The 24,675-nt window shown below is 37.2% G+C and overlaps 1 protein-coding gene across 1 annotated transcript; it reads right to left on the bottom strand.

Annotated features, from left to right (window-relative positions):
- Positions 1–808: 808 nt before the first annotated feature.
- Positions 809–24,117, bottom strand: LOC112401419 (transmembrane protease serine 11C-like; the record flags this gene model as incomplete). Its single annotated transcript, XM_024747667.1, is given in 8 exon segments — positions 809–841; positions 1,521–1,663; positions 2,702–2,858; positions 2,860–2,965; positions 4,199–4,334; positions 7,841–7,879; positions 22,307–22,470; positions 24,050–24,117. Coding segments are annotated over 8 exon segments (846 nt in total), but the record flags the coding sequence as incomplete, so codon positions are not given.
- Between the last annotated feature and the right edge of the window lie 558 nt (positions 24,118–24,675).

Below are 24,675 nucleotides of genomic sequence, written 5' to 3'. Positions count from 1 at the left end.
TCTGACACTCTGCGTGTATTGAATCTGGCAGTTAGAAAATCATTAGTAATCTTGGCTAGAATACTTTCAGTGGACTAGTAGGGCAAACGTCTGCAAGCAGTGGGTCAGAGAGTGAATAAATTGAGAATGTGAAACATTGTTGTAAACTATTCTTTAAAGATTTGACCAAGAAGGGAATAAGAAAGACAGAGTAGGATATATAAAGGAGAGATCAAATAATGTTTGCAGAATATGTGGAAGACTGTATTAGAGTGGAAGTTTGGAAAATATGGGAAAAGTTCAAAATTAATGAAAAGTTCAAATACCTGTGTAGATGAAAACAGAGTGGATAAAAACACAATGTAAGAGATTAGCTTTTCTTTTCTTCCTAATAGATTTGTATTTGTACTTATCCTTACCTTCTAAGCTGAGGATAAACAAGTTTCTTCTACTATTCAATCAGGAAGGAAAGAAATTAAAGGAGTAGTTGCTGTCATTTTTTTTTTCTAGTTAGTAGTAGGAAATGTCATTTGCTAAGGAATATAAGGGCATGGTGGGATACATTCAAAGAACATAATAAAAGTTTGACATAGCACCATAAAAGATGCATTAAAGGATTCTACAGTGTGTTAAGGACCCAGCTGTAACTACATGACACAAGGCTTTAGCTGTGCTCAGGAGATCGCATATAAAAGCAAATAAGGTAAATAGATTGCTATGTGTTTGGAGATTAGGATGGGTGTGGGGGAATTAGAAGATGGTGAAATCATTGAGGGGCTGTCAATAGAGTGGTTGAAATAATAAAACATGGGCTCTAGGCTGTACAAATTTAGAAGAGAGTCATGGGTTTGAGAGTGATGGACTGCGAGAAAATTGAGAGAAACAAGAATTTAAGTTTGTCATGACTTTGAAGAATAGGTTTAATGGGACAGTTGCGAAGATGGGAATCTGTAATAAGAAATTATAATTATGTATTACAAGTGCTTGTTTGCATGTCTTCTAGCTACTAGAGTACAAGAATAATGAGTAAATTGAATTGAATGAATAAAATAAGGGTCCTTCTGGATTTATCACAGATTCTGCCTGCTTAGATAACTTACAGTAGTACTTTAGTAGTTCTAGGACGGGCATGAAGATGCTATATAAGGTTTGTCAAATAAATAAAACATTTAGGATGTTGGAGCCACCCTAAATCAAGAAAGCTCCATGATCCATAGGTTTCTTGTTGGACCCAGTTGTGATTCCCAGTCAAAGAGGGCCAGTTGAACTAAAGTCACCAATATTCAATTTCATCTCTTCATTGCTTATTCCAAATTGAGTCTCATCCCCACTCCCATTCAAAGCTTCTTATAACAATAAGGGTGCTTTAGCTGTATAGTACTTTAATGAGACCTATCAGATAGCAATATAATTTTAATCAGGTACTTTGGCTAACGTAAATCTTTAAAAATTGTCAGTCTTTTGAGACAATTGAACAGGTTAATTGAAAATTAAAAAACATATGAAAAAAACCTTTTTGAAAATGGAATAAGCAGATTTACCTGGCAGGCATCCACACTTCCCTTCAGGAACCGGGCACACAACATTCCGGGTTTGATTGCACCACCATATACCACTATACTGTTGCAGGCCTTATTATCTATAATCTTCACTAATCCTTTCTGGAGTATATTAGGATTTGTTCCTAAAGGAAAAAATATGTATATAACATTTGCTAAAATCAATATTAATCTCTCTGGCTAGGTTATTAGTATCTAACACTATGTAAAATTTCCAAATCAATGTAAAACATGTTTTAATTAAACTTGTATTTGTGTGCTTTCTTAATAACAAAGAAGTAATGTTATGAATATACCAAGCTATTGTTAAAAATCATCATATTTAGAAATACTTAGTGTGTCCATCCATGTGTGATGGGATAGATTTTACTTTTGAATTGTTTTGGAAGTTTATATTTAATACCTGTATGGTTTAGAAAACAAAACAAAAAATTCATATTCCAGAAATATACATTTTATGATCATTTTTAGATTTTCTACTGTTTGTGACTACAATTCTGAGTCTTGGAATTTTGTGGTTTATTTTTTTCTGCTTTCAAATGCATTTATGAACACAAACAGCCACTAAATCTTTACATTATTAGGATCATGGTTTAAATGGTCTTTGCTCAAGTATTGCTTTGTCACAGAGAGCTACTCATTTTACCCCATCACAAATGTTCAAATCCCCTGTAGTTCTTACTTTTGCTATGGTACTTACCTGCATAAAATATGCTATGTAATCTACTTATTTATTGTATCTCATGATTATTGTCTGTCTTTCTTTGCTAAGAATGTAAGCTTTGTAAGGGCAGGAATATTTGCCTATTTTATTCATTAATATATCCAAACGACCTAGGACAGTACTTGGAATAAAGGTTGTAATCAAAATAAATGTTTATTGAATGAGTGAATGAATAAATGAAATGGAGGAAAATGAATTACTTATTCAAATAATCATTTCTGTAAAAACTGCCATTCTTAAGGGAAATTAAGGTAAACAGTTCTATGAAATTGTAGTTTCTATATGAATGTTGTTGAGGATGATTTTCAACCCATTGCACATTACCTCCTTTAAAATGACCCGGAGAGAGAGAGTATTTCTCAGGTTTAATTGTAATTCTGAGTATTTTTTTTGACTCCTAAAACTCAAACCATGTAATGATGGAAGGTTAGGAACTCACCATCAGACTTTAATGTTCCCTATCCAGTGACCACCACATCAGAACTGGGTGGGAATGCATAAGAAGCTTCTGGAAGACATGCTCTTCGGATGTTGCTTGTGTATAATACTGGTGAAGACAGATGCACAAGAGCAATGTCATTATCGTGTGCTGCTGGTGTAGTGGTAGTTTTCATGAATTATAATATCCTTGACACTTTGCTGTATTTGTGGATCACTTAAAAGAAGCCTCAAACTAACATTCCATTCTTTGGGATCCCTGGCCCTAAAGAAAATGAATTTATTTATTAAAAGTCCTGTATATTGGAGTTGTAGGAATTAATATCTTATATTTTTTAAAGAACTAGATAAGTTTTGAATTCTCGTAGTGCATATAAGCATACAAAAGCAAAACTATATGTAAGAAAAAAGTTAAAATAATGATAACATGAATAGACTTTGAATAACTCAATAAGCTCTATTTTAAAGGATAACTCATGTAAACTACATTTTATTCTTTTTTGTACAGAAAAGACTCAAGGGGATTTAGAAAGATAAATATAATAACACAAGATAATAAGATTAAATAAAAAGTGGGCAAGGATATGGGACAGAGTGAACTTGTAGAAATTAAGGAAATAGTCTAAATCCTCTTTTTTTAAAAAATCCTCTTTTATATGCATTAAAAACTATAAATAGAAAATATTTCTGACTTTTACTATTACTTGTTAATCAAGGGTTGTACATTAAGCACTGAAAGTAGTACTGCCGGAACATTTTAAAACTCTCAAGTTTGAGAGGGATTTTTGTTTACATATAAAAACAATAAGTGCTATATAGAACCAACAGAAATTAGTGAAATGAACCATCAAACAAAAGGGTAAAAAACTTTTAGGTATAAAAATAGTAAACTTTTGGTGTAATAATATATCCTTTAAAGAAATAATCATTTCAAGTAGAGATATAACATATATGGGAGGATGCAGGATGGATTCAAATACTTATGATTAAGTAAATATGACCAAATGTATTAATGATGAGAAAGGAAAAGAAGACCCATATTCAATTTGGGATTTATAATTTCCTTATAAAATTGATTAAGTAGATTTAGCTTAGTGATTCTCAACTGAGAGCGATTTTATCTTCCAAGAGACATTTGCTAATGTCTAGAGACACTTTTGGTTGTCAGTCTTGTCCTCTAGACACCGACATTTGGTGTTTAGAGGACAAGGATGCTCCTAAACATGCTATAATGCACAGGCTAGTCCCCCACCACAAAGAATTATTTGGTCCAAAATATCAGTAGTGCCACTGTTGACAACCCTGCTCTAGTCTGAATATATATATATATATATATATATATATATATTTTACTGATAATTCATTGAGTAATTTTGAGCTATACCTCACAATATTGTACAGCTGGAAGCATAGTTGTATGACTATATTCTTGAAAGAGATGTACCAGACTTTTAGGTACTTGAGTGAATTTGAGGCCTTTAAGTAGTCCAGAGCTTACTTTAAGAAACAGTGAGCAGCAGTGACAAGCCAGCTGTTACTAATCAGAGTGGCTCCACATTGGTGGACATTGCTCTGTTGAAGGCTAGCTTGCCAGGGCCATTCCCCTTCGGGAGTTATTGTGTGCTGTCCTCAACCTTTTCAAAATCGAGTCGTTAGCATATAATATTGATACCACTTATGCATGCATTCCTATAGTAAACAACCTTCCTATAATATGGGTCACTGTTAACTTTTAACTGAGAAAAAACACAGTCTTGGAAAAGTCAGGACTAATTTACTAATGACATGAGATATCCTGAGAATTCATTCAAAATAGATTGACATCTTTCTCCCCCATCCTCATCACTCACATACATCTTTTTGTGCATGGTTCGGCCTTGCTATGACCTGTTGAAAGAGGTAGGTGGAATTAAATGTTTAAATTTGGAAGATAATTGCATAACAAATTACAAAGTTGCATGGGGAAATGTGTGCTTTTTAATTTTGTGAACAGTTGTTTAAAGCAATAATTGCTATTAAACATTCATAAGAAAGTGTGAATGAATGTCAATGTAAATGAGATATTGATGAGAGACAGAGTAGACAGAAATGTATTTGCATTCAAGTTACAACAAACTACTTGGATAAAAGGAAAAACACATGAAGATAACCAACACTTTTCCTAAAGTTATATGCTTCTCTGTATCAGGACTGTGCTTTAGTGTCAATTTAGATCCAGAGAAACTGCTAGACTCTTAAGTCTTTAAAGCAAATCTACAGTAATAGTGTAACTTCATTATTATTCTACCCATCTGACCCTCTCTCTGATTCTCGTGACTATCTCGTCTTACTCCAACTAAAGCACTGAGCTTGTCCCTTAACAGTTTATGGTACCTTTTGCTAGAGATCGTCAGCCTCACTAATAAATATTTTTAGAGGGCAAGAATCGTATCTTTAAATAAAAATGTATCTCCAGAACCTACTGGAGAGAACCCATCACATAAAAGGAGCGCAAACAAGTTCTCAAATGTTTGTAGAAATGAAGTCTATATAGTGTAATCCATGAGACATCTTAAAATAAAAATATTTGACTGCAAAACCCTCTTCTGTATTAGGTTTGTTCCTAAGAATTTGGCGAGTGAATAAAATTTGCCAAAATCAATGCAGTGGGCGTAGATTAAGGTAGTGGTCTCAGTCAGTGTCAATTTTGCATACCACCTCCCATCCCCAGGAGTAATTTGGCAATATCTGGAGACATTTTTGGTTGTCATAACTGGGAGAGGGGCAGTATTGGGCTACTGGCATCTAGTGGGTAGAGGCCAGTAATCCTGCTAAAAATTCTATAATGCATGGGACTGTCCTTGAAACAAAGAATTATCTGGCCCAAAGCGTTAGTAGTTAGGGTTGAAAAACTCTGAATTAAAGAAAGATGTTTGTATCAAGAATGAGAATATTTAAATTAATTGGAAAGGTTAGATGGTCAATTGCTTCACAGAGATGTTGTTTGTTATATGTGACAAGATGTATCTTGAGGTATTCTCTCCTGAGGGTGGAAAGGATTAGAAGCACAGGGGAGGGACATGTAGATTTTTAAAAAACCTTCACTGGCCCTTTGAAATCCTTAAGTTTGTATATTGCTTCTGATTCTAGACTGCTCTTTGATGAAACTCAAACTTCAGGTTGTTAAGGCATCCTCTTGATAAACATCACTGAATTTGAATGAGACAGCACTCACACTGACTCACTAAGTGTGACTCCCTTTTCTTTCCCTCTTTCTATCCACTCCCTTATCAGGAACGCTACAGAGGATAAAGAAAATAATGCAGAACCTGAAGATATAAGCGTTCCTCCTGATCTTCCTTTCTGTTTGGACAACTCCTAAAGGAAGTTGGCTTTTACTCAACTTCCTTCAGAGGAATGTAAAAACAAGATGATAATCTGTGGGCTAGGAGAACCTCCCCTGGGTGACTGTACTTCTCTGTTTCTACTGTTACTCAGAATTTTAATCTAATTTATATCCATGCACCAATCTTTATTCTGAGTTTTTATTTACTCATGATTGTTATGTCTATTAAGCTTTTAGCCACCACCTCTGCAGTACTACCTTGTTATTACCTCTGCCAAAATCTTACCTGGCACCTTAGAGCTTTTGTTATGTCGAAAGAGGTCATCTGACAAATTTCAAGGATTTAAGGAATATAATGAAGACTCTCTGGGTGATACTTTCCGAAAAATCAGATAATCTACCAAGCTCTTACAGTCTCGCTACACTTCCAACTTCTACTCCATCAGCTATTACTGCATTAAAAAAAATTTTTTATCAAAGTATAGTTGATTTACAATGTTGTGTTAATTTCTGCTGTACAGCAAAGTGACTCAGTTTTATATATATATATTCTTTTTCATATTCTTTTCCATTATGGTTTATCACATGATATTGAATATAGTTCCTTGTGCTATACAGTAGGACCTTGTTGTTTATCCTATTACTGCACTTTAATATACTTTATGTCACATGCTGAACCTATTCTCTTCAACCCTGTTCGATTTTTCTTGCCTACCTCTCCCTTCTCCCTTCTTATTTAAATTAAAATCTCAGATAAACCAAGGCAAATTCAGGATACTGGTCTGGATGGTTGTTTAGTGTCCCAGATGGGGGGATGGACAAATTGGCTAGTCTCTTTCTTACCACTGCTTTTATTTCTGTGTTGACTACCTCTCTCTACCAACCTGACAAATTCCTAATTGTGGATTTTGATCATATCAGCACTGAAGATTTTAACTGGAATAATTGACTTTAAAACGTCTTATTAGTTGCTTAAGCGTTGTTCAGTCAAAATATATCACAGAGAAAAACAATCTAATACAGATTTGTGTTTACGTTTTGCCCAGGTTGCTCAGAAATAACCATGATGTGACTGAGGGATAGCAAGAGCCATTGGGGTCGGTGTCACCTGGCTCTGGAGGGCAATTCCTTTAATCCAGTTGCTCCAATCAACCTCAGATAAGAGGAGTGCTTCTCCTGACAGTGTGCTCCAGGTTCTAGCAACCTTGGGGATCACATTTCCCAAAGCGGCTAGTGGGAGAGTAGAAACAGAATGCCTTGGCCAGCAAGCAGCTGCTTGCATGTAAGGCAGCTGACTTCTTAAACTTGGCTTCTAGGATCAGAATTCCACAGTGAGTTCCTAGGCCTGAAGTTTTCATCAGCAGAGTAGAAAATGCAAAGGGCTGACATCTTTTGAGTGCTTATCATGAGCATATACTCTTTTAAGTACTTTACTTGTACCTTCTTTTATCATCACAATAGCTTGGAACGGAAGGTTTGAGAAGTTAAATAACCTGTGTAAATTCACCCAGTTAGGAAGTGCTAGATCTGGGGCTCAAAACTAATGTGTAGCTAGTTTTAGAATCTAAGTTCTTAATTATCACTGCAGTCCTTAGATCCCCTCTGCCATCATGGCATGAGATAATGTGTTCCTCATTTTAAATCCATGATATCAGTCAAAGACCATCTACAGTCACCTTCATACGAGTTTCCAGAAGAAAGGTTCCCATTACACCTTTACGGATACCACATTGACTCTCAAGTGGAGGGTTGGTTTTTTTTTTTTCCATCTAAGGAATTTCTTACTAGAAAATAACTCTTTATTAGTGAACTTACATGTATTGAGAAGATTTTCTGCTGTTGGCATTGCAATGTCTAAAAGTCAAGGGGGAAGAAAAGGGAAATAGTTACATTTATGAACACATTTTGTTTTAATATTAATTCATATTAATTATTTGGTTTTGGAGAACACATTATTCTTTAGGCATAATCATTTTATTCAATCCTGACTATGTAATTTCTATGTTCATAGATTAGCATAGAGAGTAATAAAATCTTAGTATTTATTATTCTGTTTCTAAAAAGACTCTCAAGTTCCCCATCACAAGATATTTGAAAAAGAGGTCTGGGTTCTAGAAAGTACTAAAATATATGAAAAATGGTAATCTTTCACCACATCTTGAATACAAACCACCAGATACTAAATTCATTTGACACTTTTTAATGCCATTTTAAATACTCTTGGCCCATCTTATCCCAGTCACAGTATGGTAACCTAGTCCACACAGATCTGGATCTTCTGTACTCAGGAGTAACAAATGCCCTTCTCAAGTCAGCACCTAGGACTTCTCACTTTCTGCTAGAAGGAACCCACCGGACATTCCAAGATGGACAATAGGAGATGTGGGAGGTAACTGCTGGAGCCAGAATTGGCTGAGAGCTGATGGACAAATGCTTCCCCCTTTAGTCACAGGGGAACACAGTTCTGAAATACAATTAGTAAGGTCCTACCAGATGGAGCTAGAGTTGCCGCTAGTGATGACCAACTTCCTCTCCCCATTTTACTATTTCTGTCCTTTACTCTTTTTCAAATCAACTACTGAATGCAAGTCTCTGTCTCAGGCTCTGCTTTTGAGGAACCAGATTAAGACACTCAAATAACTACATACCAGAACAAATAATGCTTGTAATTAGGAGAGAGTACATAAATTTTATAGTTAGTGCATTTCTCGGTGTTGTGTGCATTTTGCTCATTTAAAAATAAATACATTTTGTGCAGTAAATTTCAATTATTCAGAACATTCAATTAAGCATGCCATTCCATTTCTCATTCATTTTGGATAAAAATATATTTTAAGAAGAGGGTACACTTCAACATTGTCTACTCATTCCTAGACATCTAGGGAATATTATAGAGTGAGATTTACTCCTGATAATTTTGGTATGGGCCCCACATCTATGGAGAATGGCAAACCTGTTTAATTCATGTGCAAAGTGTGTGAGGAGAGGGTAAGTGAATTACAATTATGTCCTAAGTTTCAGATGCAGAGAACTGTAAATCCAGTAGCCATTTCGACTTACGATTTCTCTTCAAAAAGAAATCACCAGGGGGCTTCCCTGGTGGCGCAGTTGTTGAGAGTCCGCCTGCCGATGCAGGGGACACGGGTTCGTGCCCCGGTCCGTGAAGATCCCACGTGCTGCGGAGCGGCTGGGCCCGTGAGCCATGGCCGCTGAGCCTGCGCATCCGGAGCCTGTGCTCTGCAACGGGAGAGGCCACAACAGTGAGAGGCCCGCGTATGGCAAAAAAAAAAAAAAAAAAAAAAAGAAATCACCAGTTACTCTATAACTTAAATACTGTAAATGTCAAAGTAGGTTCATTTTTATTATGTTCTTGGATTTCTATAAATCCAGGAGGGAGTATCCAGTTATGTATGCCAATTACAATTACACACTCTTGTATTAGGTTGCACAAAAAATCAGAGAGACAAAACAATCCTTTACCAGAAAGTCAACCTGTCTGAACAAAAAGGCAGGAGCAATTCAGCAGTCAGAAGGACTAGGAGTAAATGTGTGCCACACCTACTTAAACTGATGGCATATTTCTGTCTAATCCTTTATGTCTGCTTTCCAGAGGCTAATTTTTATTCAACATGATATCAGTAGAGTTTGATTTTGAGCTTTGTGTCGTTGGTAAAATGTATCAAACCATATCAAGATTTTGGGAAATAATTAAACTACTGTGACTCTACTGGAAAAATGTTAATTCCTATATCTTAAAAACTAATTATTTAGAAACCCTACTTTGTTCACAGACTTTCTTCTTCCTTTGAGGTTTTCTTAACTGATGCATGACTTTTTTTTTTTTTAAGGTATGATTAACACTACAAAAGTTACAGCTTTATTCTGATATGGCCTCAGTATCTAATTTACTTTTGTATTTTTTAATACATCTTTATTGGAGTATAATTGCTTTACAATGTTGTGTTAGTTTCTGTTGTACAACAAAGTGAATCACCTATATGTATACATATATCCCCTTATCCCCTCCCTCTTCAGCCTCCCTCTCACCCTCCCTATCCCACCCCTCTAGGTGGTCACAAAGCACCGAGCTGGTCTCCCTGTGCTATGTGGCACTAGCTATCTATTTTACATTTGGTAGAGTACATATGTCAATGCTACTCTCTTACTTCGTCCCAGCTTCCGCTTCTCACCCAGTGTCCTCAATTCTGTTCTCTACATCTGCGTCTTTATTCCTGCCCTGCCACTAGGTTCATCAGTACCGTTTTTTTAGATTCCACATATGTGCATTGGCAATGCATGACTTTCTAAAGAGAAGAAATGTTTTTGAGCTAGAACTTACATTTAATAGTTGTATTATTTCAAAGCTTAATACAGTAACTATCACTTGGTTAGGTGGAAGACAGGTACCATGAATGGGGAAATGACTTAAGCTGTCATTGTTTTCGACTGAGTCACTGCTCTGGCAGTTTGTGTGTCCTTCCTTTTATAAATTATTTTTAATTTAACATCTTTATTGGAGTATAATTGCTTTACAGTGGTGTGTTAGTTTCTGCTGTATAATGAAGTGAATCAACTATACATATACATATATCCCCATATCTCCTCCCTCTTGTGTCTCCCTCCCACCCTCCCTATCCCACCTCTCTAGGTGGTCACAAAGCACCAAGCTGATCACCCTGTGCTGTGCGGCTGCTTCCCACTATCCTTATATATGTGTTAGCATACGGTATTTGTTTTTCTCTTTCTGACTTACTTCACTCTGTATGACAGACTCTAGGTCCATCCACCTCACTACAAATAACTCAATTACAGTTCTTTTTAAGGCTGAGTAATATTCCATTGTTTATACATGCCACATCTTCTTTACCCATTCATCTGTTGATGGACACTTAGGTTGCTTCCATGTCCTGGCTATTGTAAATAGGGCTGCAATGAAACTTTTGGTACATGATCTTTTTGAATTATGGTTTTCTCAGGGTATATGCCCAGTAGTGGGATTCCTGGTTCATATGGCAGTTCTATTTTTGGTTTTTTAAGGAACCTCCATAATGTTCTCCATAGTGGCTGTATCAATTTACATTCCTACTAACAGTGCAAAAGTGTTCCCTTTTCTCCACACCCTCTCCAGCATTTATTGTTTCTAGATTTTTTTGATGATGGCCATTCTGAATGGTGTGAAATGATATCTCATTGTAGTTTTTAGTTGCATTTCTCTAATGATTAATGATGTTGAGCATTCTTTCATGTGTTTGTTGGCAATCTGTATATCTTCTTTGGAGAAATGTGTATTTATGTCTTCTGCCCATTATTGGATTGGGTTGTTTGTTTTGTTGAGTTGAGCTGCATGAGCTACTTGTAAATTCTGGTGATTAATCCTTTGTCATTTGCAAATATTTTTTCCCATTCTGAGGGTTGTCTTTTGATCTTGTTTATGGTTTCCTTTTATTTGTTGTAAAGCTGGTTTGGTGGTGCTGAACTCTCTCAGCTTTTGCTTGTCGGTAAAGGTTTTAATTTCTCCATCAAATCTGAATGAGATCCTTGCTGGGTAGAGTAATCTTGGTTGTAGGTTTTTCCCCTTCATCACTTTAAATATGTCCTGCCACTCCCTTCTGGCTTGCAGAGTTTCTGCTGAAAGATCAGCTGTTAATCTTATGGGGATTCCTTTGTGTGTTATTTTTCCCTTGCTGCTTTTAATATGTTTTCTTTGTAGTTAATTTCTGATAGTTTGATTAATATGTGTCTTGGCGTGTTTCTCCTTGGATTTATCCTGTATGGGACTCTCTTTGGTTCCTGGACTTGATTAACTATTTCCTTTCCCATATTAGGGAAGTTTTCAACTATAATCTCTTCAAGTATTTTCTCAGTCCCTTTCTTTTTCTCTTCTTCTGGGACACCTATAATTCGAATGTTGGTGCATTTAATGTTGTCCCAGAGACCTCTGAGACTGTCCTCAGTTCTTTTCATTCTTTTTTCTGTATTCTGCTCTGCAGTAGTTACTTCCACTATTTTATCTTCCAGGTCACTTATCCGTTCATCTGCCTCCTTTATTCTGCTATTGATTCCTTCTAGAGAATTTTAAATTTCATTTACTGTGTTGTTCATCATTGTTTGTTTGCTCTTTAGTTCTTCTAGCTCCTCATTAAACGTTTCTTGTATTTCCTCTGTTCTATTTCCAAGATTTGGATCATCTTTACTGTCATTATTCTGAATTCTTTTTCAGGTAGACTGCCTGTTTTCTCTTCATTTATTAGGTCTGGTGGTTTTTTACCTTGCTCCTTCATCTGCGGTGTGTTTTTCTGTCTTCTCATTTTGCTTAATTTACTGTGTTTGGGGTTTCCTTTTTGCAGGCTGTAGGTTCGTAGTTCCCATTGTTTTTAGTGTCTTTCCCCAGAGGCTAAAGTTGGTTCAGTGGGTTGTGTAGACTTCCTGGTGGAGCGGACTACTGCCTGTGTTCTGGTCGATGAGGCTGGATCTTGTCTTTCTGGTGGGCAGGTCCACATCTGGTGGTGCGTTCTGGGGTGCCTGTGGCCTTATTATGATTTTAGGCAGCCTCTCTGCTAATGGATGGGGCTGTGTTCTTGTCTTGCTAGTTGTTTGGCATAGGGTGTCCAGCACTGTAGCTTGCTGGTCGTTGAGTGAAGCTGGGTCTTGCCATTGAGATGGAGATCTCTGGGAGATTTTCGCCGTTTGATATTACGTGGAGCTGGGAGGTCTCTTGTGGACCAGTGTCCTGAAGTTGGCTCTCCCACCTCAGAGGCACAGCACTGAATCCTGGCTGGAGCACCAAAAGCCTTTCACCCACACAGCTCAGAATAAAAGGGAGAAAAAAATAGAAAGGGGATAAAATAAAATAAAGTAAAATAAAATAGTTATTAAATTAAAAAATAATTATTAAGAAAAAAACTTTTAAAAAGTTAAAAAAAAAGAAAGAAATCAAAACAAACAAAAAAAATGGACGACAGAACCCTAGGACAAATGGTGAAAGGGAAGCTATAGAGACAAAATCACCCACACAAGTATACACATACACACTCAGAAAAAGAGAAAAAGGGGGAAAAGTAATATATCTTTGCTCCCAAAAGTCCACCTCCTCAATTTGGAATGATTCGTTGTCTATTCATGTATTCCACAGATGCAGGGTACATCAAGTTGACTGTGGAGCTTTAATCCGTTGCTCCTTAGGCTGCTGGGGAAGATTTCCCTTTCTCTTCTTTGTTTGCACAGCTCCTGGGGCTCAGCTTTGGATTTGGCCCCGCCTCTGCATGTAGGTCGCCGGAGGGCATTTGTTCTTCACTCATATAGGATGGGGTTAAAGGAGCCGCTGATTCGGGGGTTCTGGCTCACTCAGGCCGGGGGGAGGGAGGGGCACGGAGTGCAGGGCGAGACTGCGGCGGCAGAGGCTGGCATGACGTTGCACCAGCCTGAGGTGTGCCATGCGTTCTCCCGGGGAACTTGTCCCTGGATCATGGGACCCTGGCAGTGGTGGGCTACACAGGCTCCCGGGAGGGGCGGTGTGGATAGTGACCTGTGCTTGCACACAGACTTCTTGGTGGCTGCAGCACCAGCCTTAGCTTCTCATGCCCGTCTGAGGGTCTGCGCTGATAGCCGCGGCTCGCGCCGGTCTCTGGAGCTCCTTTAAGCAGCGCTCTTAATCCCCTCTCCTCGTGCACCAGGACACAAAGAGGGAAGAAAAAGTCTCTTGCCTCTTCGGCAGTTCCAGACCTTTCCCCGACTCCCTCCCGGCTAGCCGTGGCGCACTAACCCTCTGGAGGCTGTGTTCCCGCCGCCAGCCCCAGTCCTCTCCCTGGGATCCGAACGAAGCCCAAGCCTCAGTTCCCAGCCGCGCCCGCCCCGGCGGGTGAGCAGACAAGCCTCTCGGGCTGGTGAGTGCCGGTCGGCACCGATCCTCTCCTCTGTGCGGGAATCTCTCCACTTTGTCTTCTGCACCCCTGTTGCTGCACTCTGCTCTGTGGCTCTGAAGCTTCCCCCCCTCTGCCACCTGCAGTCTGTGCCTGCAAAGGGGCTTCTAGTGTGTGGAAACCTTTCCTCCTTCACAGCTCCCTCCCACTGGTGCAGGTCCCATCCCTATTCTTTTGTCTCTGTTTTTTCTTTTGCCCTACCCAGGTACGTGGGGGAGTTTCTTGCCTTTTGGGAGGTCTGAGGTCTTCTGGCAGTGTTCAGTAGGTGTTCTATAGGAGCAATTCCAAGTGTAGATGTATTTCTGATGTATCTGTGGGGAGGAAGGTGATCTCCGCGTCTTACTCTTCCACTATCTTGAAGCTCTGGTAATTCTATTTTTAGTTTTTTAAGGAACCTCCATACTGTTCTCCATAGTGGCTGTATCAATTTACATTCCCAACAACAGTGCAGGAGGGTTCCCCTTTCTCCACACCCTCTCTAGTATTTGTTGTTTGTAGATTTTCTGATAATACCCATTCTAACTGGTGTGAGGTGATACCTCATTGTAGTTTTGATTTGCATTTCTCTAATAATTAGTGATGTTGAGCAACTTTTCATGTGCTTCTTGGCCATGTGTATGTCTACTATGGAGAAATGTCTATTTAGGTCTTCTGCCCATTTTTGGATTGGGTTGTTTGTTTTTTTAATATAGAGCTGCATGAGCTATTTATATAATTTGGAGATTAATCATTTGTCTGTTGATTCGTTTGCAAGTATTTTCTCCCATTCTGAGGGTTGTCTTTTTGTCTTGTTTATGGTTTCCTTTGCTGTGCAAAAGCTTTGAAATTTCATTAGGTCACATTTGTTTATTTTTGTTTTTATTTCCATTACTCTAGGATGTGGATCAAAAAAGATCTTGCTGTGATTTATGTCAAGGAGTGTTCTTCCTATGTTTTCCTCTAAGAGTTTTATAGTGTCCGGTCTTAAATTTAGGTCTCTGATCCATTTTGTGTTGATTTTTGTGTATGGTGTTAGGGAGTGTTCTAACTTCAATCTTTTACATGTAGCTGCCCAGTTTTCTCAGCACCACTTATTGAAGGACTGTCTTTTCTCCATTGTATACTGTTGCCTCCTTTGTCATAGATTAGTTGACCATAGGTGAGTGGCTTTATCTCTGGGCTTTCTATCTTGTTCCATTGATTTATGTTTCTTTTTTTGTGCCAGTACCATATTGTCTTGATTACTGTACCTTTGTAGTATAGTCTGAAGTCAGGGAGCCTGATTCCTCTAGCTCCATTTTTTTCCCTCAAGACTGCTTTGGCTATTCGGGGTCTTTTGTGTCTCCATAAAAATTTTAAGATTTTTTGTTCTAGTTCCATAAAAAATGCCATTGGTAATTTGATAGGGATTGCATTGAATCTGTAGATTGCTTTGGGTAGTATAGTCATTTTCACAATATTGATTCTTCCATTCCAAGAACATGGTATATGTCTCCATCTGTTTGTATCATCTTTAATTTCTTTCATCAGTGTCTTAAAATTTTCTGCATACAGGTCTTTTTCCTCCCTAGGTAGGTTTATTCCTAGATATTTTATTCTTTTTGTTGCAATGGTAAATGGGAGTGTTTTCTTAATTTCACTTTCAGATTTTTCTTCATTAGTGTATACAAATGCAAGAGATTTCTGTGCATTAATTTTGTATCCTGCAACTTTATCAAATTTATTGATTAGCTCTAGTAATTTTCTGGTGGCATCTTTAGGATTCTCTATGTATAGTATCATGTCATCTGCAAACAGTGACAGTTTTACTTCTTCTTTTCCAGTTTGGATTCCTTTTATTTCTTTTTCTTCTTTGTTTGCTGTGGCTAGGACTTCCAAAACTATGTTGAATAATAGTGCTGAGAGTGGACCTCCTTGTCTTTTTCCTGATCTTAGAGGAAATCATAGGCCGAACATTCTATGACATAAATCACAGCAAGATCCTTTTTGACCCACCTCCTAGAGAAATGGAAGGAAAACCAAAAGTAAATAAATGGAACCTAATGAAACTTAAAAGCTTTTGCACAGCAAAGGAAAACATAAACAAGACAAAAAGACAACCCTCAGAATGGGAGAAAATATTTGCAAATGAAGCAACTGACCAAGTATTAATCTCCAAAATTTACAAGCAGCTCATTATCAAAAAAACAACCAACTTAATCCAGATAAGGGCAGAAGACCTAAACAGATATTTCTCCAAAGAAGATATACAGATTGCCAACAAACACATGAAAGCATTCTCAACATCATTAATCACTTGAGAAATGCAAATCAAAACTCCAATGAGAGGGCTTCCCTGGTGGCGCAGTGGTTGGGAGTCCGCCTGCTGACGCGGGGGACACGGGTTCGTGCCCCAATCTGGGAGGATTCCATGTGCTGCGGAGCGGCTAGACCCATGAGCCGTGGCCGCTGGGCCTGTGCGTCTGGAGCCTGTGCTCCGTGACGGGAGAGGCCGGGGCAGTGAGATGCCCGCCTACAGAAAAAACAAAAAACAAAAAACAAAACTACAATTAGATATCATCTCACAGTGTTCAGAACAGCCATCATCAAAAAATCTACGAACAATAAATCCTGGAGAGGATGTGGAGAAAAGGGAACCCTCTTGCACTGCTGGTGGGAATGTAAATTGATACGGCCACTATGGAGAACAGTATGGAGGTTCCTTATACATATACACAATGGAATATTACTCAGCCATGAAAAGAAACGAAATTGAGCTATTTGTAATGAGATGGATAGAACTAGAGTCTGTCATACAGAGTGAAGTAAGTCAGAAAGAGAAAAACAAATACCGTATGCTAACACATACATATGGAATCTAAAAAAGCAAAACAAAAGAAAAAAATGGTCACGAAGAACCTAGGAGCAGGATGGGAATAAAAATGCAGACCTACTAGAGAAGGGACTTGAGGACATGGGAAGGGGGATGGTAAGCTGGGATAAAGTGAGAGTGTCATGGACATGTATACACTACCAAATGTAAAATAGATAGCTAGTGGGAAGCAGCCGCATAGCACAGGGAGATCAGCTCAGTGCTTTGTGATCACCTAGAGGGGTGGGATAGGGAGGGTGGGAGGGAGGGAGATGCAAAAGGGAGGAGATATGGAGATATATGTGTATGTATAGGTGATTCACTTTGTTATAACTCAGAAAGTAACACACCATTGTAAAGCAATTATACTCCAATAAAGATGTTAAAAAAAATAGTATGGTACTGGCACAAAACTAGAAATATAGATCAATGGAGCAGGATAGAAAGCCCAGAGATAAACCCATGCACATATGGTCACCTTATTTTTGATAAAGGAGGCAAGAATATACAATGGAGAAAAGACATCCTCTTCAATAAGTGGTGCTGGGAAAACTGGACAGCTCCATGTAAAAGAATGAAATTAGAACACTTCCTAACACCATACACAAAAATAAACTCACAATGGATTAAAGACCTAAATGTAAGGCCAGACACTATAAAACTCTAGAGGAAAACATAGGCAGAACACTCTATGACATAAATCACAGCAAGGACATTTTTACCCACATCCTAGAGAAATGGAAATAAAATAAACAAATGGGACCTAATGAAACTTGAAAGCTTTTGCACAGCAAAGGAAACCATAAACAAGATGAAAAGACAACCCTCAGAATGGGAGAAAATATTTGCAAGTGAAGCAACTGACAAAGGATTAATCTCCAAAATTTACAAGCAGCTCATGGAGCTCAATATCAAAAAAACAAACAATCCAATCCAAAACTGGGCAGAAGACCTAAATACACATTTCTCCAAAGAAGATATACAGGTTGCCAACAAACACATGAAAGGATGCTCAACATCACCAATCATTAGAGAAATGCAAATCAAAACTACAATGAGATATGATCTCACAGTGGTCAGAATGGCCATCATCAAAAAATCTACAAACAAATCCTGGAGAGGGTGTGGAGAAAAGAGAACCCTCTTGCACTGTTGGTGGGAATGTAAATTGATACAGCCACTATGGAGAACAGTAGGGAGGTTCCTTAAAAAACTAAAAATAGAACTACCATATGACCCAGCAGTCCCACTCCTTGGCATATACCCTGAGAAAACCATAATTCAAGAAGAGTCATGTACCACAATGTTCATTGCAGCACTACTTACAATAGCCAGGACATGGAAGCAACCTAAGTGTCCATTAACAGATGAATGGATAAAGAAGATTTGGCACATATATACTATGGAATATTACTCAGCCATAAAAAGAAATGAAATTGAGTTGTTTGTAGTCAGGTGGATGGACCTAGAGTTTGTTATACAGAGTGAAGTCAGAAAGAGAAAAACAAATACCATATGCTAACACATATATATGGAATCTAAGAAAAAAAAAGGTTCTGAAGAACCTAAGGGCAGGACAGGAATAATGATGCAGACATTGAGAATGGACTTCAGGGCATGGGGAGTGGGAAGGGTAAGGTGGGACAAAGTGAGAGTGTGACATGGACATATATACACTACCAAATGTAAAATCAATAGCTAGTGAGAAGCAGCTGCATAGCACAGGGATATCAGCTCTGTGCTTTGTGAACACCTAGAGGGGCGGGGTAGGGAGGGTGGGAGGGAGATGCAAGAGGGAGGAGATATGGGGATATATGTATATGTATAGCTGATTCACTTTGTTATAAAGCAGAAACTAACACACCATTGTAAAGCAATTATACTCCAATAAAGGTGTTAAAAAAAAAGTTCAGGATTCATTTCAGGTATCCTGGATCTAAATTGGCAAGATGAATCTAGAACTCCACTAAATAAAATCTGTTGGGGTCTGGTCTACTAAGCCTATTTTGATCAAGTCTCAGTCATTCTACATGGATCTAGCAGGTAGTCCAGGCAAGTAACTGAATTGGCCCACTAGATGGAGTGTCTTAGTGTTAAGCATTTAAAATTAGTGCCTGACTATCAAAAATAACCAATATAAATTATAATGTTTTTCCTTTTATAGAGATTAGAAAATAAGGATTATTCATTTGGAAGAACATTCTTGTTTTATAGATAATTCTGTGACAGTATGTGTTGTGTGCCCTATTGATAGCAAGTCCTTTAATGCAATGACTATTAATAATTTTTAAATTCTCTTAAAGTATCTGGACTGTGCCTAATAGCTGTATCATTCAATAATATATATATTTCAAGCTTGCATTTGAAAAATACTTAAAGGAAGAGAACATGTCTCTGGGAAACAGTATACTTTAACAAAATGTCCTCTAGAAGTTATCAAAGAATGATTGGTTAAAGTTGGTTAAAACATGGTACAAATGAAGCCATGCAGTGTCTCAGGATCAAGTCACATGAAAAAGCTGTGTTCTACTAACATCATTTATATCTCAGTGTTGCCCAGTGACATACAAATGAGTGCTAGGCCAGAGCTTCATTCCTTTTCTTGTAAAACCCTTAACAGTGGGTCAGGACCGTCATCCTTGTGTATGAATTCCTATTACTGTCACATAATTTGAGTTTTTACTTTAACCAGTTATGATTTAGCATAAGTATTTAAAATATTTTTCATTCTTAATCAGTAAATGATTAAGTGTAGCAGTAAGTACAAGGCATTTTTCTGTAGGAAATAATAAATATTTTTTAAAACAAGGTACAGTCATATCCTTAAGTATGCTCATTAAAGTTATGAGCATTCAACTTTATAAGGCATTTCATTAAAACCCTCACTTCAGCTTATGAGGCATTTCTTTGTTTTTACAAAGAATGACTTAGATTTTTCCTTCCAAAGCTTCCAGGAGAGAAACACCATGTGGTCATCCTTGCAGTTGTGTAGTTGGTAGATCTAGTCTAGCATTACATTTTCTTCTTAGCTGCTGGCTTGATAGTTTACGGCAGTGACAGTCAAGTGCATCATGCTGTGAGGTCAACTTGTTTGGTGGGATATCACTTGCATTGCTTTACTTGTTCTTTTCTTTCTTTTTTTGCATTGAAGTTTGCACAACATTAAGTATCACATGTATGTTCTGTTTTTTTTGCATTAAAGTTTGCATAAACATTAAGTATCACATGTATGTTCTGCCTGTTAAGCTATAAAATAACAAGATCATGTAAGCATGATCTTATAATTTATAAAGGAAATAATTTATAAAGTATTGATGTGTTAACTAATCTTAACTATTGAGGTTATCTTCTCTATTTTTAAAATAATGTGATATTGTTTAAGGATAAAGTATAAGTGAATATAAATTCAGGGGTTTGGGAATGCATAAAAACTTTCAGCACTGAACTCAATGGTATTAGGTTAAGAAATTTGCCATTTGAGAGATTTTTCTGGAAAATAGTCTATCATGGGCAGGGGAAAACTATTCCATCAATGTTTTTTCTAGACTTTATGCCTGGTAGTCAATTTGAAAATTCTCTGATCTAGTAAGTTTAGAATTGATGGAGAAAATACTATTTCTCACTGAAGAATACACTGTAAATACTGATTGCTAGTACCTAGGAAGATAGTAGCAGTGTCATTTCCCTGGAATTCAAGAGTGAGTGGAAAATTAAATTGCATATTATGTTCACAGGTCTTAATAATTGAAGCACTCTTTGCATCTTAAATTTGGGGATAGCAGTGCCTACTAGCAGCGTACATGTGCCAAACTTGCCATCGGCCTTCCTCAGTTGGGGTTCTGTAAGGGAATTAAGCTCTAAAGTCCTAGGTGGCTTTTGTTCTAATGAAACTTCTCTTCTATGCATCTGGAACATCTCTATTATGCACCGATGATACACAGTTTATGCATATCATTATTCTATATGCCCTCCTTCTAGGCATAATCATATGGGAACACTGGTATTGTATTCAGGCATTCATTGTAACTAATAGCACTGGCCGGTGATGTCTTTTTTCCTCTATGTTAGCAGCTTGTATGAAAATGAAATCCACAACCTTGACATACTTAGGAGCAGGCGCTAAGCAACCAAACTAACCAGGCAGCATAAGAAGGTCAGGCTATTCAAGAAGATGCTGTGACAGCAACCTTGGCTACCTAAATAAGCTTTCATAAATCCGTAAGCCAGAGACCCATTTATGTGTTGACTAACGAAGGTTCATAATCTCTTTAAGAGCTGTCTTAAATGTGAGCTTTGTGTTAACTCACTTCATTGTGGTTTTGGAGGCCTGGCCCAGTCGGCTTCTGAGTTTGATCTTGCACCTGTACCAAAGCACTGCATGTACTTAAGAGTATTACACTTATCAGTCACTGCTCTCCATAAACTTGTTGGATGGCATTATAATAAATAAAACTACTGAGGAAAACCATAAATCTAGGAAATACCTCCCAGAAAGTCTGTTCTCCTGGGATCCTACATAATGTTCTTAAAGTTTGGAGGAATACCAGGAATATAATGCTGTTTTTTTTACTATGTGAGTTCATGGTTTTAGCAGATGAGTTTCCAAAAATATATCTTTGGTGGTTGATTCTCTGTAAATCAGAGAACTGCTTTATTTCTCCGTGTTTTTTTAAGGTAATCACACGTAGCTGTGTGAGAAGGAAGGTTCTAAGACAAAGCGTCTAATATAACCCGAGGAGAGTCACATTTCAACAACATGATGGATTTTTATCCAGGAGAAGTATGTTCAGGTTTTGCTTTTTGATCCTTTTGATGTTCCAGACAAATGAACACTTGGACTAGATTTTTTTTTCATAAACCTTTAGTCCTTTAGTCCTTCCTGTAGGGATAGGATACTTTTCTGCCCTTGATCAAATTTGTTGTAGCAGAGAACTGATAGCCTAGCTTAGATGTGCCAGGCATTGGCTATACATTTATCAAGATCAGGGAGACACTGATTATCCTGGGAATGGAGGACATGTGTCACTATCTTTTAGAAGCCATCTTTCACAATATTGTTATGTGACCAAGAATAAGAATTAGATTGGATATAAGAGAGATGAAATCCATTAAAGGCCTATCAAGAAATAAGTTTGATGTTAAAGATATTCAAACTCAGTTCTTGAATTTGGGAGTCTAGATTCTTAAGACATCCAAAAGAACTGAGAGAGAAATCATGACCCACAGAACAAACCATAAGTGTTCGAGCTTAAGGCTGCCTTGTTTTGCAAAGAAATGTTATTTGGGACCATGATTGCTTTTTTTGAAAAAAATCTATCATTAAATAAAGTTTAATTTCAAGAATATAAGGATGATTCTATATCAAAAAATTGATTAACAGAGACCTTGATTACTTTAACAGTGGTTAAAAATAATTACCATTATCTATGAAATGATATTTAAAGAGAGAAGTATTGTTTTCATTTGTACAGCAAAACACCATATTCAAATTAAAAGATGAAAATTATTCTGTACCATACATAAAAAGCTTACCTGAAAATCTAAATGAAGAAGAATCTATATAAAAAGACCCAGTTTTGCCCTTTAGCTTCTGATGTAAAATGGTTTCGATCCTATCCAAAAATTTTGCTTCATTATTCATATAACAGGATTTAAACTTAAGCACAGCATGTGTTATCACTTTTCCTTTGGCTCGGCTGCAGAACAGAAACAAACAAAGAAATTATGCTTTTATTACTAAGCCTCTATCATTCTTAGTGGAGTCATTCTATCCTTTGTTAAGCAGAGCTCCTGGCAGTTTTCTAGTTCCTCTGAAGGGAGTGGAAACAGCACTTTATTGACATGGTGAACAGCAGAGAGTGTGATTTAGATTCACAGGAACTGAGTTTGTACTCTAGATTCACCATTTCACATTCATATTCAACCATCTACCCTGTTGCAAAAGCCTTGAACAATATCTTCCTTGTCTGTTCAATTTTGTATGGTGCAATTTGTGCTTTGACAGCCCGGTGGTGGGAACAATTTTATCATGTTTATTGGGGGAATAATAGCAATCTATATGGATATAAGTGTTGAATGAGGATGAGGGTATGAGATGAGGTCAGAGAGAAGCAGGGCCATTCCAGGTAAGGTTATGTGCACTATGTAAGAAGTGTGGAATTTGTGGGAAACTGCCAGAGGATATTAAGGAAGGGGATGATGGCCTCTTCTAATTCATTTTGATTGCTGCATGAAGTTTGTATAATAGTGGAGCAAGAGTGAAAGCTGAAGATTAGACAAGTTGATGCAATAATCTAGATATGATTGCTTGGGTTCAGACTACAGTTTTTTACTTATTAAATACGTGACCTTGGCAAGTCACTTAACCTAACTTTGCTTCAATCTCCTCTGCAAAATGAGAAACTAATATGTATATACCATACAGGGTTGCTATCAGGTTAAATGAGTTAATATAAGTTCTCTGGGGGTTCTGGTTGAGAGCATGGATTATTTAAAAAGGAACCAAGAAAATTAAATAGCACAAGTTCTAGTTTTAGGAGGAGGTATATTCCAAAGCATATTAGCTTTTCTATTTGAGATTGTGGTTATTATTTTTCCATATCTATTGCAGGTTACCTCTTCCTCACCAGTGTTTGGATAAACATCTTTGCTGCTAGAAAATAACTGTAGAATTAGGAAGGTAAGGTAAAAGAGTGAAGCTGGTTGGGTGTAAATACATATGTATACATTTGTGTGAGTGTTAGGGCCTGCTGCAAACAGTGCAGCTTCAGTGTCAGAATATTGTTACCGTGTGGGAATGTGGGTCACATGTTGTTAGATATTTTGATTTTTTTTAACGCATTCTGAGAATCCTGCTTTTATGTGAAATTTTCAAACTTTTACATTTAATCCACAATTCTAAGCAAGATTTGGCACATTATCTACTAGTGTGCCACTCCTGGGTCAGACATTTTATATGTGGCTCTCCTATCTTATCCATTCTTACGTTGAAATTATCTGATTTTAGATTTGCTTTTTGACTTTGTGCCTTCAAATAAAAAAACAACCCCATTTAACCTTTACCTGATACTTACCATCAGCTGGAACTCTTGGTTCTGGTTTAATAATTTTCCAACAGACCTTGAATACATTTTTTCACATTTGAAAATGCTAGTGGTTTTGAAGCCTCAAATTTAACCTTTCGATTATATACTATGCAAAGATATTTTATTGAATATGAGATATGAAGGCAAAGGAAAAATTTATTCTCTGCACCTCTCAGGCTGTTTTACATACCTTACTTGCGCAACATGAGATTTGACATACTGCCTTCTCAGTCTGGATCCATGAAATGTTTCATTTATCTGTTAAACAGTAAAATGAATAACTTATGCTTTGAATTTTTTTAATTTTAAAGTTTTCACTGTGAAGAACTTCAAATATACATGAAAATAAATAGAATAGTATAATGTACCCCATGTACCCATCATTCATCTTCAGCAGTTATCAATCAAGGACCAAACCAGTTTCATTCTACTACTATCCACATCCTAGGGATCAAATAACTCCTTAATATCATCAAATACATAGTGTTAAAATTTCCCCAGATCTCATTTAAGAAAGAGATGCAATGTGTGTTAAACATGTGGGGTTTTTTTTTGCAAATTACCTTTATACTAGCTCAATTAATTCTCAAATATCCTTAAATCAATAAATTGTGTGGCAAGGTGAGGCAATAATATTTGCTTCCTAACAGCATGATAGGGAAGAATATTCATTTTAGAGAGATAAATTCAAAGGTCCAACGAATAGAGTTTGTCTTCCATGTTCAGCCTCCATTGAACATCAATGCCATAAAACTAAACAGAAGTGTCCTGAGAAGGAGGAAATATTTCTCTCTATTTTTTTTTTTTTTTTTACTT

The sequence above is a fragment of the Neophocaena asiaeorientalis genome, unplaced genomic scaffold (genome assembly GCF_003031525.2).
Source record: "Neophocaena asiaeorientalis asiaeorientalis breed wild unplaced genomic scaffold, Neophocaena_asiaeorientalis_V1.1 scaffold429, whole genome shotgun sequence".
NCBI classification, from domain to species: domain Eukaryota; kingdom Metazoa; phylum Chordata; class Mammalia; order Artiodactyla; family Phocoenidae; genus Neophocaena; species Neophocaena asiaeorientalis.
Note: the sequence above shows the minus strand (reverse complement) of the source record. Positions and strands in the feature narration are given on the sequence as shown.